General features: G+C 47.3%; 1 protein-coding gene across 1 annotated transcript in view; it reads right to left on the bottom strand.

Moving 5' to 3' along the window:
- The window catches only part of RTN1 (reticulon 1), a gene marked incomplete at both ends in the record, with an annotated part of 116892 nt that overhangs the window by 41838 nt on the left and 61010 nt on the right, over positions 1 to 14044 (bottom strand). Inside the window, 2 exons of the mRNA XM_082283932.1 lie at positions 3437 to 4219; positions 7910 to 8647. Coding sequence (XP_082140058.1) covers positions 3437 to 4219; positions 7910 to 8647 — 1521 coding nt within the window. The remainder of the gene's footprint in view (positions 1 to 3436; positions 4220 to 7909; positions 8648 to 14044) is intronic.

Here is a 14044-nt window from a genome sequence, read left to right as displayed (position 1 = left end):
CCGTGGTTTCAGCACGGCCGGCAGACACACCAGAGAGAGGTCCAGAAGCCACAGGCTGACAGCAACACCACCAGCAAGACTGTTCCCGGGGTCGTGTTGAAGGCTGGGCTTTTCCTTTTACACAGCCTTTCCATGTCTTTCCTGCACACCAAATAAATTTTTGTCTTGCCAGCTCAGAGCAAACTCTTCTGATGAGCCATGCAAAATACATTTAATGCTATGGATGGGGGTGAAAAAACACCTGGTAGGACTACAGTACTGCACTGTGAAATAATTAAGGCTTACATGTGAAACTCATGGGTGACTGTTTTTAAATTACATATACTTGGCAGTGAGCTGGCCAAGGGCCACAGAAAGATCTACAGCGGGGTGTCAAAAACACAGCCAGGTGTGTTGAACAGCTTCATTTGATCTTGTGTAACAAGTAACAGGAAATGACCAATGCTTTTCTGATTTCTGCCTTTCATAAGTACATAGTTGCATCTTGTTGGTATTCTCTTAATGCTAGATAGCTATAACTAAGATAATTCCCTTAATTAATGAATGGTGACACTGTTCCTGCTTTGGGTGACATCACTCTGCTGCACCTCTCTTGTGTGTCACTGCCACTTCTGCCCCTGTTCTCGTCACTTTGGCTGAGTGTGGCCCATGCCAAAGGCCTGCCAGGTGCCTCTGAGTTGGCACATGGTACCAATGCGATGCTGTGATGTAAAACTCTGCCAAGACCTCAGGCTGATGCCATGAAAGCAGTCCCTGTCCCAGTGGATGTGCTCTGCCACATCATTTCCCTGCCAGACAATGTATCTTGGGAGGACCCATGGGGATGCTCTGGTTCCACCAAGCCTCAGTTCACCTCTGATAACTGATAAAGTGCTGTCTTTCATGTGGATTTCTTGTGGGTTACACGTGGATTCTATGAGTGAGGGACCAGCTCTCCTTTCCCAGGAGAGAAGGAGAGCCCCCATCCACCACCTTTAACATAAAAATTTAAATATTGCCCAGACATAGCAACTCAAACAGCAAATACCTGTGACTGGGAGGCAGTGTAAACTGAACCCTGCCATCACCCAAACTTTCTTATCTTGAGCTCACCTCCCCATGTCTAGAAATCAGCTTTGAAAAAAGATACACAACTTTTAGCAACAATACTCTCAAGAGGCTCTATGTTTTTGTTTTCCTTGCCTTAGGACCAGGACCAGGGTGTCTTGAGGGCAAAAAAGCACATACTGAAATAGTCCTCTGTGCACCACTAAGAAGTAATTAGCTATCTTGTAAGGAAAAGTTCCTGCCTCTACTGTCCTAGGGGAATAAAGATAGAAAACATGGACACAGGGACAAAGTCTGCTCATGCACACAGGGATTTTCTTTGACCACCATATGAGAACAAGTCTATGTTAGCATCACTTTAAGCAATGACAGAAATAAAGAGAGTCATGAAACTTAGGCCAAAAAAACCTGAATATGATTGAGGGGTACTAAAAATTGTAACAGATCCTGAAATCTCAGAATTGAGGGATAGGCCACTAGCTGTCCAAATCACAGTCCCCAGCTACTTTCCCAAATCCAAGACCAAATTTTTCATGTTCTGTCCAGAACAATACACACACACTGGGATTGCAGAGACCCGATGCTAGACTGAAGGAGCAGTATTTAAAGTTAATTTAATCAGCCCTACAGCTTGTAGGGTTTGGGCAGAGGCTTGTCTAGTCCTGAAAAATGGGCATTTGGTAGGTGGGAAAGCAATGGTTTGAGCTTAGACTATTTGTGAGGGAGATGAGATGCACAGCATGACATTGAGAGCTCTGAGAGTCTGGCAGGAAAACACCCTTACAAGCAATAATCATGTTTCTTATTCAGACTATTAATGTCATTAGTTCATTACCCTCAGAATCAGTATTAACATATTTTGTTTGTGCTGCAGATCTTGCAGCCCTCAGCACATCATGCAAGCTCAGGCTGTTTCCTCCCCAGACTTGCACACTTGGGTTCCCAGCATGCAGGAAATGGGTTTTAAGTGTGCCACTCACACACGCCCGCCCCATCTCCGGGGCATCATGTGGGACACGCCTGCACAAACGTGGACAGAGGAAAAATGCGCTCTTTAAGCAGTGTGGGGGGGATTCTTCCCCTCCCCCAATCTCTATCCAGCTGTTTGCAAGGAAGCAGCAGCTCTCTGTGTTGCAAAAACAACACATCTCCTAAGAGACAAGGGCAGTCACTGCCCTCCAGCCCAGCCAGGGGGACGGCAGAGGGGAGGCAGGGCAGGTGTGGGGCAGTCCCGGTGTCCCTTCCTCCCACACCAGCCTACAAAGCCAGGGCACACAAAGTGCTACTTAAAGCTGACATCTGGCAAAGAATAAGGTGCCTTTTTCTCTCGTGTGGTTTGTGAACCAAGCCCATTACAGGCTGCGGGGACCCCGGCAGTGTCAGCGGTGCAGCGACCACGTGCTGCCCCTTGGTCCTCAGGATTCAGCTCAGACTAAAACCTGGTGGTGTCTCTAGAGGTTTGGTGGGTCCTGTTAGACCACAGTGCCTGGCACAGCAAGCCTGGACCTGGCTGGCTCTGCAATGGCTTTGAAGGGATTCTACAGGGAGAAACCTCTAGCTCACCTGGAAGTGTCCTGCCCTCCCCCTTCACACCACTGGATTTAGGAGGGGGATCTCAGAGGAGCACACAGGATGTTCCCTAAGTCCTGCAGAGCTGGGATGAGCCGCCCACTTCCCTGCACTGGAAGCATCCTCATTATTAAGGATGGAGAGTGTCAGCTGCCATGAAAAAGGTTTGTTTGAACTGCACCAACTCCAGCATTGTAGATTCACTGAATGGTTTGAGTTGGAGGTGACCTTAAATATTATTCAGTTCCAACCCCACACCCACAGACAGGGACACTTTCCACTGGACCAGGTTGTTCAAAGCCCCATCCATCCTGGCCTTGAACACTTCCAGAAATGCCCAGACTCACCAAACCCAACTCCTCTCTGCCAAATCTTTCTCTTTTTTTTCATAAATGGATCCTGAAAATGTTTACCCTCACACTTCTGAGAGGTGCAGGACCACATCCCTGATTGCACCCCTTCCCTGGGACAAGGCAAGTAGTATTTCAAAGGAAAGATGACCATTTGTTCCTCTTTGTCCTCCAGATGCCTGATGTACAAATCAGCCTTTACGATACTGGGGTTACTGCACCATCCCATATTTATGTTTAATCCTAAAAATTACTGTTGCTGGTATTTTTTTTTTTTCCCCTAAGAGGATGGGCAGGTCAGTGATGATGTGTGCATGGTCACAGGCACGCCCAACTCCCACCTGAGGGTATCCTGTGCCAGCAGCTCCCCCTGCTCCGCACTACAAACACCTCCCCCGCAAGGAACAGGCGCTTCTCCCTCCCCCTCCTCTCAGCAGCACTGTGAAAACCAACATAACATCTGCATTTACCTTTCTGCTTATTTAAAAACGGCAGTAGGAACGAAGCCAATGGACTTTTTTTGCCAAAGTCCTTGGAAGACACTTTACTTTGGTTAACAACAGTTTCTTCAATGGGTTTCTTCAGGATTACTCTTTCCTTCAGCTCCTCGGTGCTGACGGCAGAGGTCGGGGGCTCAGCAGCTGCTTTTGGTGCAACAAAGGAGCTTTTCAGGTAGGACGAGGACTCTGCCAGGTTTTCCCTGTTCATCCTGCTCTCTGTCATTTTACTGGCCTCGTAGTCTGAGGCGTCAGTGCGCGAGTTGTTCTCCTCCTTGATAATGTCCATGACCTTGGGCTTCATCAGAGGGGAGTCCTGCTCCCTCTTTGGGCTCTCCTCAGAGGCCGAAGAGGCATCGCAGGACTCGATGATGAGCTCGCTGTCGAGCTCCGCCTCCCGCTCCTCCCGCAGGATGCTGTACTGGATGGAGGGCGAGGCGGGCGACGGAGGGGGGCCCCCGATGTGGCTGAAGGTCATGTAGTTGGAGTGCAGCACCTCCTCGGCAGCCAGGGGGTCCTCTGAGACCAGCTCGATCTCCGAGTCGCCGGACTCGGCGCTGCTGGCTTCGTTATCGGCGTGCGAGGAGGCGGGAGGGCGGCCGGGCTTGGCCCGCTGCTCCCTCTGCTCCGCGGCGGGGGCTGGCGGTCGCTGCGCCTCCGAGGGCTCGAAGGAAAAGCTCTTTGCTTCCTTGATGGCACTGATGAGTTCGTCCTCCGACAGGCTGCCTTTGCCCTGCGACTCTGAGCCCGACGGTTCTGCCACATGGGAAGAAAAAAAAAAAAAAGAAAAAAGAAAAAAATTAAGAGTCTTATTTTCTGGCTGCTTAGGGAACAAACGGAGTAGATTTCACAACAGCACGTATCCCTCTAGCAGGGCTGGGGGCGCAGGCACAAAGTCTCCCTGTCGGGGTGACTAATGAAAGTAACAGCTTGACCTTATGCAGCATTTCCCACGCCTTATAAAAGAAGCATCATTTACTGAGGAAAAAGCTGAGGTACAAGGCAGTGCTGGTCACTGCTTGACCAGTGGCTCAATGACATACTTTTCACCAGGAAAATCACCAGTCAAGAGGAACATGGGCTCAGGACACACATGACAGCATGTGACTGTCACCAATAGAGACTCGTCTATTCTGGGGACAAATACACACAGGGCTGGTGGGTTAAGCTGATCCTAACAACCCATGTATAGCTACCTGTAGTTTTGCCAGACTTTCAGGTGTGCAAAGTTTAAGATCAGAAACGTTTCTCAATTTTTTTTTTAGTTGACTAGTTAGGTTTTTTATTAATTTGGGGGGTTGGTTTTTTTCTTTCAGGGTGTGGGTGGTGAACTCTCAGCTTGCTTTTAGCTCAGTGGGGTCCAAGAATGAAACCAATTTTTTCTACTGTAATTCTTAATATCATCATGAACCAAATTAACCAAAATAATGACTGGCTTGTCACCCAAAATTGGAAACAAAACAAAACAAGAAAATCAACAACCTAGTCTGCATTTTCTGACTGCAATTCCCCAGTCACATTGAAACAACCATCAGGCACACATGTAAATTTGTCCTCTGCAATCCTGAGCGTTCATTCCCTAATTTGAAGTAATTATTAATGTGATGGGGTCACTAAGTGGCACTGCAGGTTGTGAGGAGTCAAGAAAGCCACCAGGAGAATAAATCCCCAAGTTTTCCCCTGCAGATGCTGGTGAAGAGGTCCATGACAGGCCAGTGCCTGCATCCACAAGGTTGGATACCACAGCCAAGGGGAGGAGGGTTTCCAGCCCTGTGGTTGCAGATGGTGCCCCGAGGTGACCTGCCCAGGCCGACTTTGTAGCCCCTGGCATCAGCCCCTGAGTCCACCCAGCTGTGCTGGCCACACCTGGAAGCTCCTTTGCAACAGAGGGTGGGGAAGAGACTGTATCAGATGGGACCTGGGATGAAACAGCACCAAGAGTGCCAGAGTTCAAGCAGCTTTTGGACAACACTCTCTGGCACACGGTGGGATTCCTGGGGTGTCCTGTGCAGGGCCAGGAGCTGAACTTGATGATCCTTGAGGTTCCCTTCCAACTCAGAATATTCTATGGTAACTACTATTTCTGGGTATTTCCTGATTTAATTTCTCATGGCAGCAGCCCAGATGATTTCTTCCTGATCATGTGCCCTCCTCAAGATGATTCGGGTAAAGGGGGATGTTTCAACAATAGCACACCTGTGCCATCACATCCTGTTGGGAGATGGGCAAGAAAAACCACCCCTCCAAGCAATTCTGGTTTCTGCACATGCCAATACACATCATCAGTGATATTGAGTGTGTTTTGCTGGTACATCTGCAGCTCCTCTGACAAAACAGCTCTTGTAACACATCCCTTTCACACAAGAAAGTCCTTCTGCACCCCGGATTGTGGCTGCAGACAGGATTAAGGTGCTGTTACAAAGCACTCCTGTCTGGATGCTGGGAAGTTTCTGGTGCACTGGGAGTTTGTGCATCCTTCTCCTCTGGCTGCAGGAAGCTGAGTGAACCACACTGCTCTACTGCATCACCCCATGAGAGCATTTTCTCCCTGAGCCATGACAGAATCTGGCATGAGTCCAAACAGGCCTGTGACTTCCAGCCCTTGTAGCGCAGCAACGCGGCGTCCCTGGGCTTCACCCTGCTCCTCCCTGTGCTGGCAGTGTGTAACTCCCAGCCCTGGCACTCACCTTGTGAATAAAACAGTCCTTTGTGGCCAGCAGCAGGGTGTCACATTTACTGCTGGCACTGGGAAGTGGATAATACCCACAGCCTTTCAGCGCCAGTGCAGCACAGAGACAGACCATGTCTTCCTTCCCCAGAAAGATGAGGGCCAGAAATTAAAAGCAAAACGTTTTCAAAAGTCTTGATCCAAGCAGGGGGTGACTGGCGGCTTTGCCAGAATGCTTGAGGGGCACCTAGGAGCCACGACTTTGCTGGGTCACTGGGTGGGAATAGCAAGGGCAGGTTTTAAATTTCTTCTTAGCGGATGAATGCAGGGTCTGGGCATGGAACATCCCCAGCTGCGGGAAAGGGGGGAAAATCCAGAGGAAACACCCCTTGGGAGCCAGCCTCTAGAAGAAGATGCCACCTTCTCTCCTTAACACAATGGATAAGGAGTTTTGATGGGATACAGATACTGAGTGTCCCCAAGGCCGCCTTGAACAGTCACCAGGACTGAGTAAGTAACAGTGCCTGAAGTCCTTAATTACCTTCTAGCAAAAAGTGTAAATCGATGAACAGTGGCATGTCTCAGGAGTAGTGTGTGATTTCATTCAGTCAAACAAAAGAAGAAAAATGTGGCTCTAAAGTCTATTCATTATCTAAAGTTTCTGGCTGATGCAGGCAGAATAAATTCACAGCTGTGGTGGACTCAATCTCCTTTTTCTGTGTGGAAGTGTACAAATGCTCCCTCACTTTTCTGTAGGAACCAAATATTTCTCTAAGGGGAGGTATTAGTGTAGGTGCCAGACTGCCATTTTAAGGAAATTCCATCTTTTTTTTTCTTAAATACTTCTAAATGACTTTAAAGCAGTAATTTCAGCTTGGGGATGTTCATTGCCAAATGTTCATTGTTAAAGGGTTTTGATCCAGGACATTGAAATTTAATTTTCAGACTAAAAATTCTGTTTATTGTCACAGAACTTTATTCCTTTTTAAAGCACTTTGCTACTTTCATATTTAGCAGTGTAAGATAGGGAAAATGAGGAATAGACATTATGCACTACTGCAGTAATCAGACAATAAGAAAATGTATAACCACGGGATTTTGGTGCACTCCAATACAAATCAGGAGTCTTTTAAAGAGACTGGCCCTTTGTCCCTCCAGGCCCCTTTGCAAGTGAGGTGATGGCATTTCCCTCCTCAGCACTTTATAAAAGCGGCACTTTCACATGAAAACAGCACTGATTTTTAACAATTTAATCTTATTTCTACCGGGACAAAGAGGTGTTAAGCCAACCATTAAATTTTTTAAAATATGAACCCAGTCACTTGCATTGCCCTGGTCTCACACACCTCATTTCCCTTGGGGAATCTGGACAGCCAAGGTGACCAAGAAACCTCCAAACCACCAGGATCCAGCTCAAACCATGGCCTAGATGAAGATACCCACAGTGATGCCCACAGGCACAGTGCTTCCCCTCGAGGAGAGATCCCTGAGGACTGTCTCAGCAGGCCTGGATCCCTTTCCATACAGCAAGGGCAGCCCATCCTGAGCAGTGTGCTGTGATGGGGAGCACAGTTTGCATCCCCCTTCACTTTGGCTACACAAACTGGTGCCAGAGCAGAGCACAAACACCTCCAGCCGTGGAGACTTGCCAATGTCCTCTCACACCCTGTTACATTCACCCCAAAAATCCATGGTAATTCTCCAATGTGCAGGGCTACAATTGCAGCCACTTTCTGAATAGCAAAACCCCCAGTGCCCTGCACCAACACCAGAATTACCTGTGCCAGAGGAGGGTGGTGTGACAGACCCTGGGCTGTCATCCTCCGGCTCCGACACCGTCACCATTGGCACCACCTCATGGCTCGGCTTCAGGCCAGTGTCTGGCTGAGTCGGGCTCGACTCTTTGCTGGCAGCTTCCTTGGTGCTTTCTGTCTCAGTGAGTGTGATCTTGACTGGGGTTGTAGCCACAGAGGGACTGTGCTGACCCCCAAACTTTCTGTCTTCCGGCAGGTCTTGCTCCTTGGCTGCCTTCGTGCTCTCGGAAGGCGTCCGCAGAGGTTCAGCGGCGTGGCTGGACCCTGCAGGTGTTCCCCGGTACTTATCACTAAGGCCTGGGCTCTCGTCTTCTGAATCAGAGTCATGTTTTCCTTGGTACTTTATTTCTTCTGATCTACTTATGTCCATGTATTTATAAGCTTCTACTTTCATGGGATCTGCTAAGGTTTTGTCAACTTCAGCAGACTCTGCAGGAGTCATCTCTATTCCCGAGTCTGAGCTAAACAAGCCACGGGACTCAAACCCAGTCACATCTTGAACAGGATGCCCCAGAGTGTTAAACCCCTCTGTGCTGCCTGAACATGAAATAGGGGTATTTTCCTGCTGATAGATGCCCGTGAAATAGGTGGAGTCCCGCGGGGTGGTGTAGTGGACATCGGAGATCAGAGAGGTGTAGAAGGAGTTGTCCCCTCCGTTGGCAGTGGAGCCGTAGTCAAAGAGATGTGATGAGCCTGTGACACCTGAAGCAAACACAGAAAAACGAGGCACAGTAAGAGACAAATAGCTGTATGCATCAAGCTTTCTGCAAAGCCACACTCACTCCCTGCTGATTTTAGATTTGGTTTGTGAACCAGACTTGACCTTACTCGCAAGCTCTTGGGGGCTGTCTCTTTCTATACCTTTGGGCATCAAAGTGGCACATCTGTCACACAAGGCTTCCAGCTGCTCTTCTATCTTTAAGTAGTTATAAGGATCCTGATAGCAACTAAGCGCTCCTGGCCAATGTTTGCCCAGTCTGTGAACAAAAACTTCCTGTGATTGCAACCTCACAACATCCCTCACAATACAACCCAGGGGCTCAGCATCCAATATCCTTAAAAGAAATCTAATGTCCAACACAAAACCAATTTTTTTTTTTTAAATACATAGAATTAGAGAAGTTTCATACAAAGGAAATTTTCATTAAGTAAAAAATTCTCCTGGACAGAAATTGAGAGGGAAAGTTGCCAAGCAGATTTAGATCACATTTTCTCTTAAGAGTAGCCACTCTAAATTTGTGAAACACCACGGCAGAAACTAAACATCCTCATGTAGTGATTTCCACACATTCAGAAAGCTGTAAGCCCGTGTGCATCATCTAGAAATCACGCCGGCATGAAGGTGGTTAAACCCATGCATCATTTTCATACGCTGCCTCTGATTCCCTCTGCCACGCTCTCAGTTCCTGGGGATGATGCTAATTAAATTAGAAACAGCGGCCACTCTCTCTCTGCAGCATTAATACAAAGCACAGCTCAACGACGGCAGCACCGAGATCCCCCCTGAGGGAGGTGGGAGAGACGGATTTCTGTAGGGGCCGAGGGAATGGGATGAGGAGGAACAAAGCCAATGTCTGTAGGAGCTGGTGCCCATGGGAGGGCGTAGCCTGTTAACCCCTCGTGTGCTGAAGCATCTCAGGGTCTGGCTGGCTTTCTCCGACCTCTGTTCATCACCTGCAAGGGACGTGGGGCTCCCGACCTGCTCCACACGTGCCTGGGCTACCACACACTGTGCAGACTTCACTGTAATACTAAAGGGACACTGCTGCAGCAGCAAAGCCAGAAGCTGGGAAATGTCAGTCCGAAAGCTCCTGAGCTACTTGCATTTGAGTTATTTCCTTTCTCATTGCACACAGAGAATGATGCCACCTCTAAACACCATCACAAATGCTTTTCCCCACAGCCCTCCATGCATCAGGCATGTGCAGCCCATTTAGTGAGCCCTGAAGGAGTATTTTCCCTCCTCTAATACTTCAGTGCTGTAGCTGAAGGCTTTATTTTACTGCACATCCTCATTGGATTTGACACACACACACCCCCCAAGCCCTGCACAAAGGCAAAATGATCATTTCCCTCATTGTATTTTTGCATTGTTCAGTGTTGTGATGTCCTGCAAGCAACTTCTTATTCCTGGATCACCTCCAGGGTGGGAACAGCATGCCCCTCCTATTACAAGGGCAAACCTGTTAGCATAGGGGAAAAGCAACCCAAAAGTGCCTCTCCTTGCTTTTCAGCCTACCTGTGCTACCTGCTCTTGTGTCCCCATCCTCCCTTACTTTGGGTGGTGCTGCTACCCACCAGTCCTCCCTGCCAATCTGCTCCTGCACACACCACAAAGGCAGCAGCTCCATCCCCTCAGCCAGAGATTTGTAGCAGCCTTTGCCACAGGACAGCACAGAGCAAGGGGTGCTGCAGACAGCAGGTGGAAAATCATCCATTCCCAATCCTTCCCAGCCTTCAGCTGAGTGTTCTTACTGCTGTGTAGTGCTGCATAGAACTTTTCATAGAAACATTTATCAACAAGGCAAGCTCTTGCCTCAGAGTGGTGAGGGTCACTGTGGAGATTTTTCCTAGACATGTAAACTCGGGGTTTATTTCCCTCTCTCCATCTATGCAACTTTACCTACTCTACATTTCACTATTTTCCTGCCAGCTCGCTCAGGTCTGCAAGATGCTTTTGTAACTTGCTGCAGGCAGCTCCCATCCTCCAAATAACTCAGTCTCAACAGTAAAGCTACGTGAGAATGAAGCCTAAGTGGAAAACCACAGCAAAACCAAAGCAGAATGAGGGATAAACTGGGCTGCCCAGCACCCAGGTTCTACCTGAGGTCATCCAGTTCCTTGCAAGGACAGCTCACACCCAGAACACATTTCTAAATGAGCAGTAGGCAAAAAGGGAAAGGTTCTATTCCTTGCAAATGCTCTTCTTGCTGAACTCGCCTTTTTGAAAATTATCCATAAACAGGCTTGGATTTTCACAAATGTGTTGGTTAGCTGGAATTATCTGATGCATTGTTTACGCCAACATATTTCAGGCTGTGAATTGCTGACTACAGACTTTTCATGCTTGTTGCTGCCAGTATCTGCTGTTTGTAATTTACTATTTGTCCTGGGTGAGTGGCTGTCTAAATCCCGGGGTTTCAGGGCTGCTCTTTCATTAAATGCTTCCTCAGTGCCTCCTGGACCTGATCCAAAGCCCACTGAATCCACTAGGAAAGTCTCACTGATTCTGAGTGGCTGTGGACCAGCTCAAGATGTCTGTGGAATACTTTCTGCTCACGAGGAATACACTGTCACAACACCATCAGTGGGCAAAAACCCATTCCTACAAACATCCCACTATTGCTAGGAGTGAGGGAACACAGAGTCAAAGGAGATTGAAGCCGTTGCCAAACCAATATTCACAGAAGCTGTTCACAGCTTTCATTTGTGCTTTGTCCACAGTACATGGGAGCCAGATGCACAAGCATTTGCAGCTCTTAGCCATGCTGATCAATAGAGCAGTGAAAGGGTTTCTAATGCATTTGTGTCAGGTGCTTCATTGCAGGAGTTACAGCGAGCCAGGGCAGCTCACAGGAGAGCCACGGTGATAAAGAGATGCTGGGAAAATACCACCCTGTTCTTTAGGTTATTCCTCAGCAGAAAGAAAAATAACCCTGAAATAGTCATTGAGACAAACATCACATTTTCAAATAGTACAAACCTGGTACTGTAGCAGATGTTAACACAAGAGCTGATGTAGAATGGAATTACTGTCAAACATAAACCTTTTCTTTTCTTTTCCTGCAGCAGTTTTGCAAATGAAAACAGAAAATGCATTTCCTACTGGGGTTGAGGAGAGAGAGAGTTAGTTACGGGGTATGTGAGCACATTTGAGCAAGGGGAGGGTTCACATTAGCAGGACATATGGGGATCCCAACTCTCAAGGCGACAGCAGAGTCAAAAGCACTGAAGACAGCTGAAATTGCCTAATTAATAGGATTTAATGTAACTCCCTATTTCCACTGGGAATGATTTAAAGCCATTGCTAAAACTGCCTCTCATTTGGGAAGTGTGAATCTATCAGCTATTAGGCTGGCTCTTAAAGGCATGGAAACTGATAACAGCTGAGCAGATTTTTGCTGAAGAATGGTGTATTCAGAGCTTGATGATTAAGCAATGCCCTCTCTGACTTTAAGTTTATTTGGTTCAATACCCGTGGGAAGGAGAAGCCTTGAATAGCACTGGTAACAGATGACAGTATCAGGTCTGAATTTACCCTTGTTATAAAGGTTGGGGGTTTTTAAATCTGGATTTCACTCAAAACTACCCAAAAACCTGCCTGCCAATTCAGGTGAAGGAAAGCTATTCAGTTCCTGAGAGCAGCAGTTGTGCTGTCTCGTAACCCAAGCCCTCGGGAAATAATTTCACTTCCTGCAACCAGCTAAGAAGTAATGGGTCCGATTCAATCACTCCAGCACAGCTGAGATGCTCAGCAAGTTACATGTGTTTTCATCAACTACAAAGGGAAAAAAATATTGGAAAATGACTGTTTTGTTTGCTCAGAATAAGTGAATGCTTCAGAAACCCTCTCCTACAGAACTGGGTTTAGAGCCATGTAGCAATTGAGACAGGAAATAATTAAGAAATCATTGGTTCCATGCAGAGTAGTTCTTAATTTAAGAAAGGCAGCTGAAGACCAATTTGGATCAAGGCAAGCTGCACTGCTGCAGCATACTGGAAGAGGGAACAAAAAGTTAGCTGAGGATCACGGACAAGAAAAGGAGCTGATTTGAATAAAAATGAGTCTTTTTTTCCCCCAACTAGAGTATTCTTTGCCTTATTAAAATTGATCACTCCAGAATATTGTGCTCAGCTTCCAATAAAATAACCTTATTTCATATTAGCCTGTCAAGCTTCACATGCAGCTCTGGTGATCTTCACTGGCACAGACAGATTAACATTTGAGGGACCTGGTCTAGTGGAAGGTGTCCCTGACCACGGCAGGAGGCTTGGAACAAGATGATCTTTAAGGTCCCTTTCAACTCAAACCATTCCATAACTCTCTGACATGAAATTTCAGTTGCCCAGAACACGTGGCAACCCCTCAATGTGAGGTTCTGTATTTATTGCACATCACTGATTTGGTCAAAACTATTAATTTTTCAGAGAACCAATCTTTAATTAGGTGATGCAGTTTTTACAGCCTGAAGCTGTGCAGAGAAGAGAAAATCTCTTTGGTTGCAACTGGAAGAATCAAGGTTTCAGCAACCTTTTCAGACAAAAGCAGAAGCAAGCGGCTTTCAGCAAATTCCCGTAAGTCTTTTAAATAGTTGGCTCTGACTTTTTGCTTTGGATATTGAGCTTCAGGAGTCATTACTGACTGCAGTGCTGCAGGGTCTTCCCAGCTCTCTCCCACGGCAACAAGGTCCAGCTTATCCCATTTGAACTGACCTGCGGTAATTCATTAATTAGAGATGAGAACAAGGGGAGTACTCTTTTTTGACTGGCCTCAAATGACACTAGAGGGTCTTGCAGGCCACAGGTCACTCCCAGTACCTCAGCCCTTCAGGTGTCACCCAGAGATTTTAGATAAAGAGGCCAAAGCTAAGCAATGAGCATTTTCCAGACCAGCAACTCCACTCTGATCCAGGACCCTCGAAGCCACCTCAGAGCTCAGGGATATGCAGCAGCTTACTTTCAGCACTGAGACTAAAGCCTGGCTCTTAAAATCATATCTTATATTCTCTTAAAGGCTCAAGGAAGTAGTGTGGCACTCTGCCAAGCTTTTTATTTTATAATTACTCTCTCTCCTTGAAAGGCTGATTTCATAGCAAGGCTGTGGGAGCCATGGTGGCATTCCATGGCATTTGACAGTGGTGCAGGAGAGTCCCATTGCCCAGGAGTTGCCATCACCTAAACATCAGTATCTGGAGATCAGACCCCAGCTGGGGGCCCTCTCTGTTTCCCAGTCCCATATAAGCAGTTTACATTCCAGCCTCTCCTTCATTTCTATCACTCAGCCACGACCATTAGGAAAATGTATTGTCCTGCTTTCTTCCAAATACACAACAGAAGTAGCCATTAAACAGTCCTGCCTTTTTTCTCTGTACCAAATTT

Source organism: Coloeus monedula, assembly GCF_965178545.1.
Source record: "Coloeus monedula genome assembly, chromosome: 6".
NCBI lineage: Eukaryota > Metazoa > Chordata > Aves > Passeriformes > Corvidae > Coloeus > Coloeus monedula.
The sequence above is the reverse complement of the archived record's forward strand: the minus strand, read 5'-3'. Positions and strand labels throughout refer to the sequence as shown.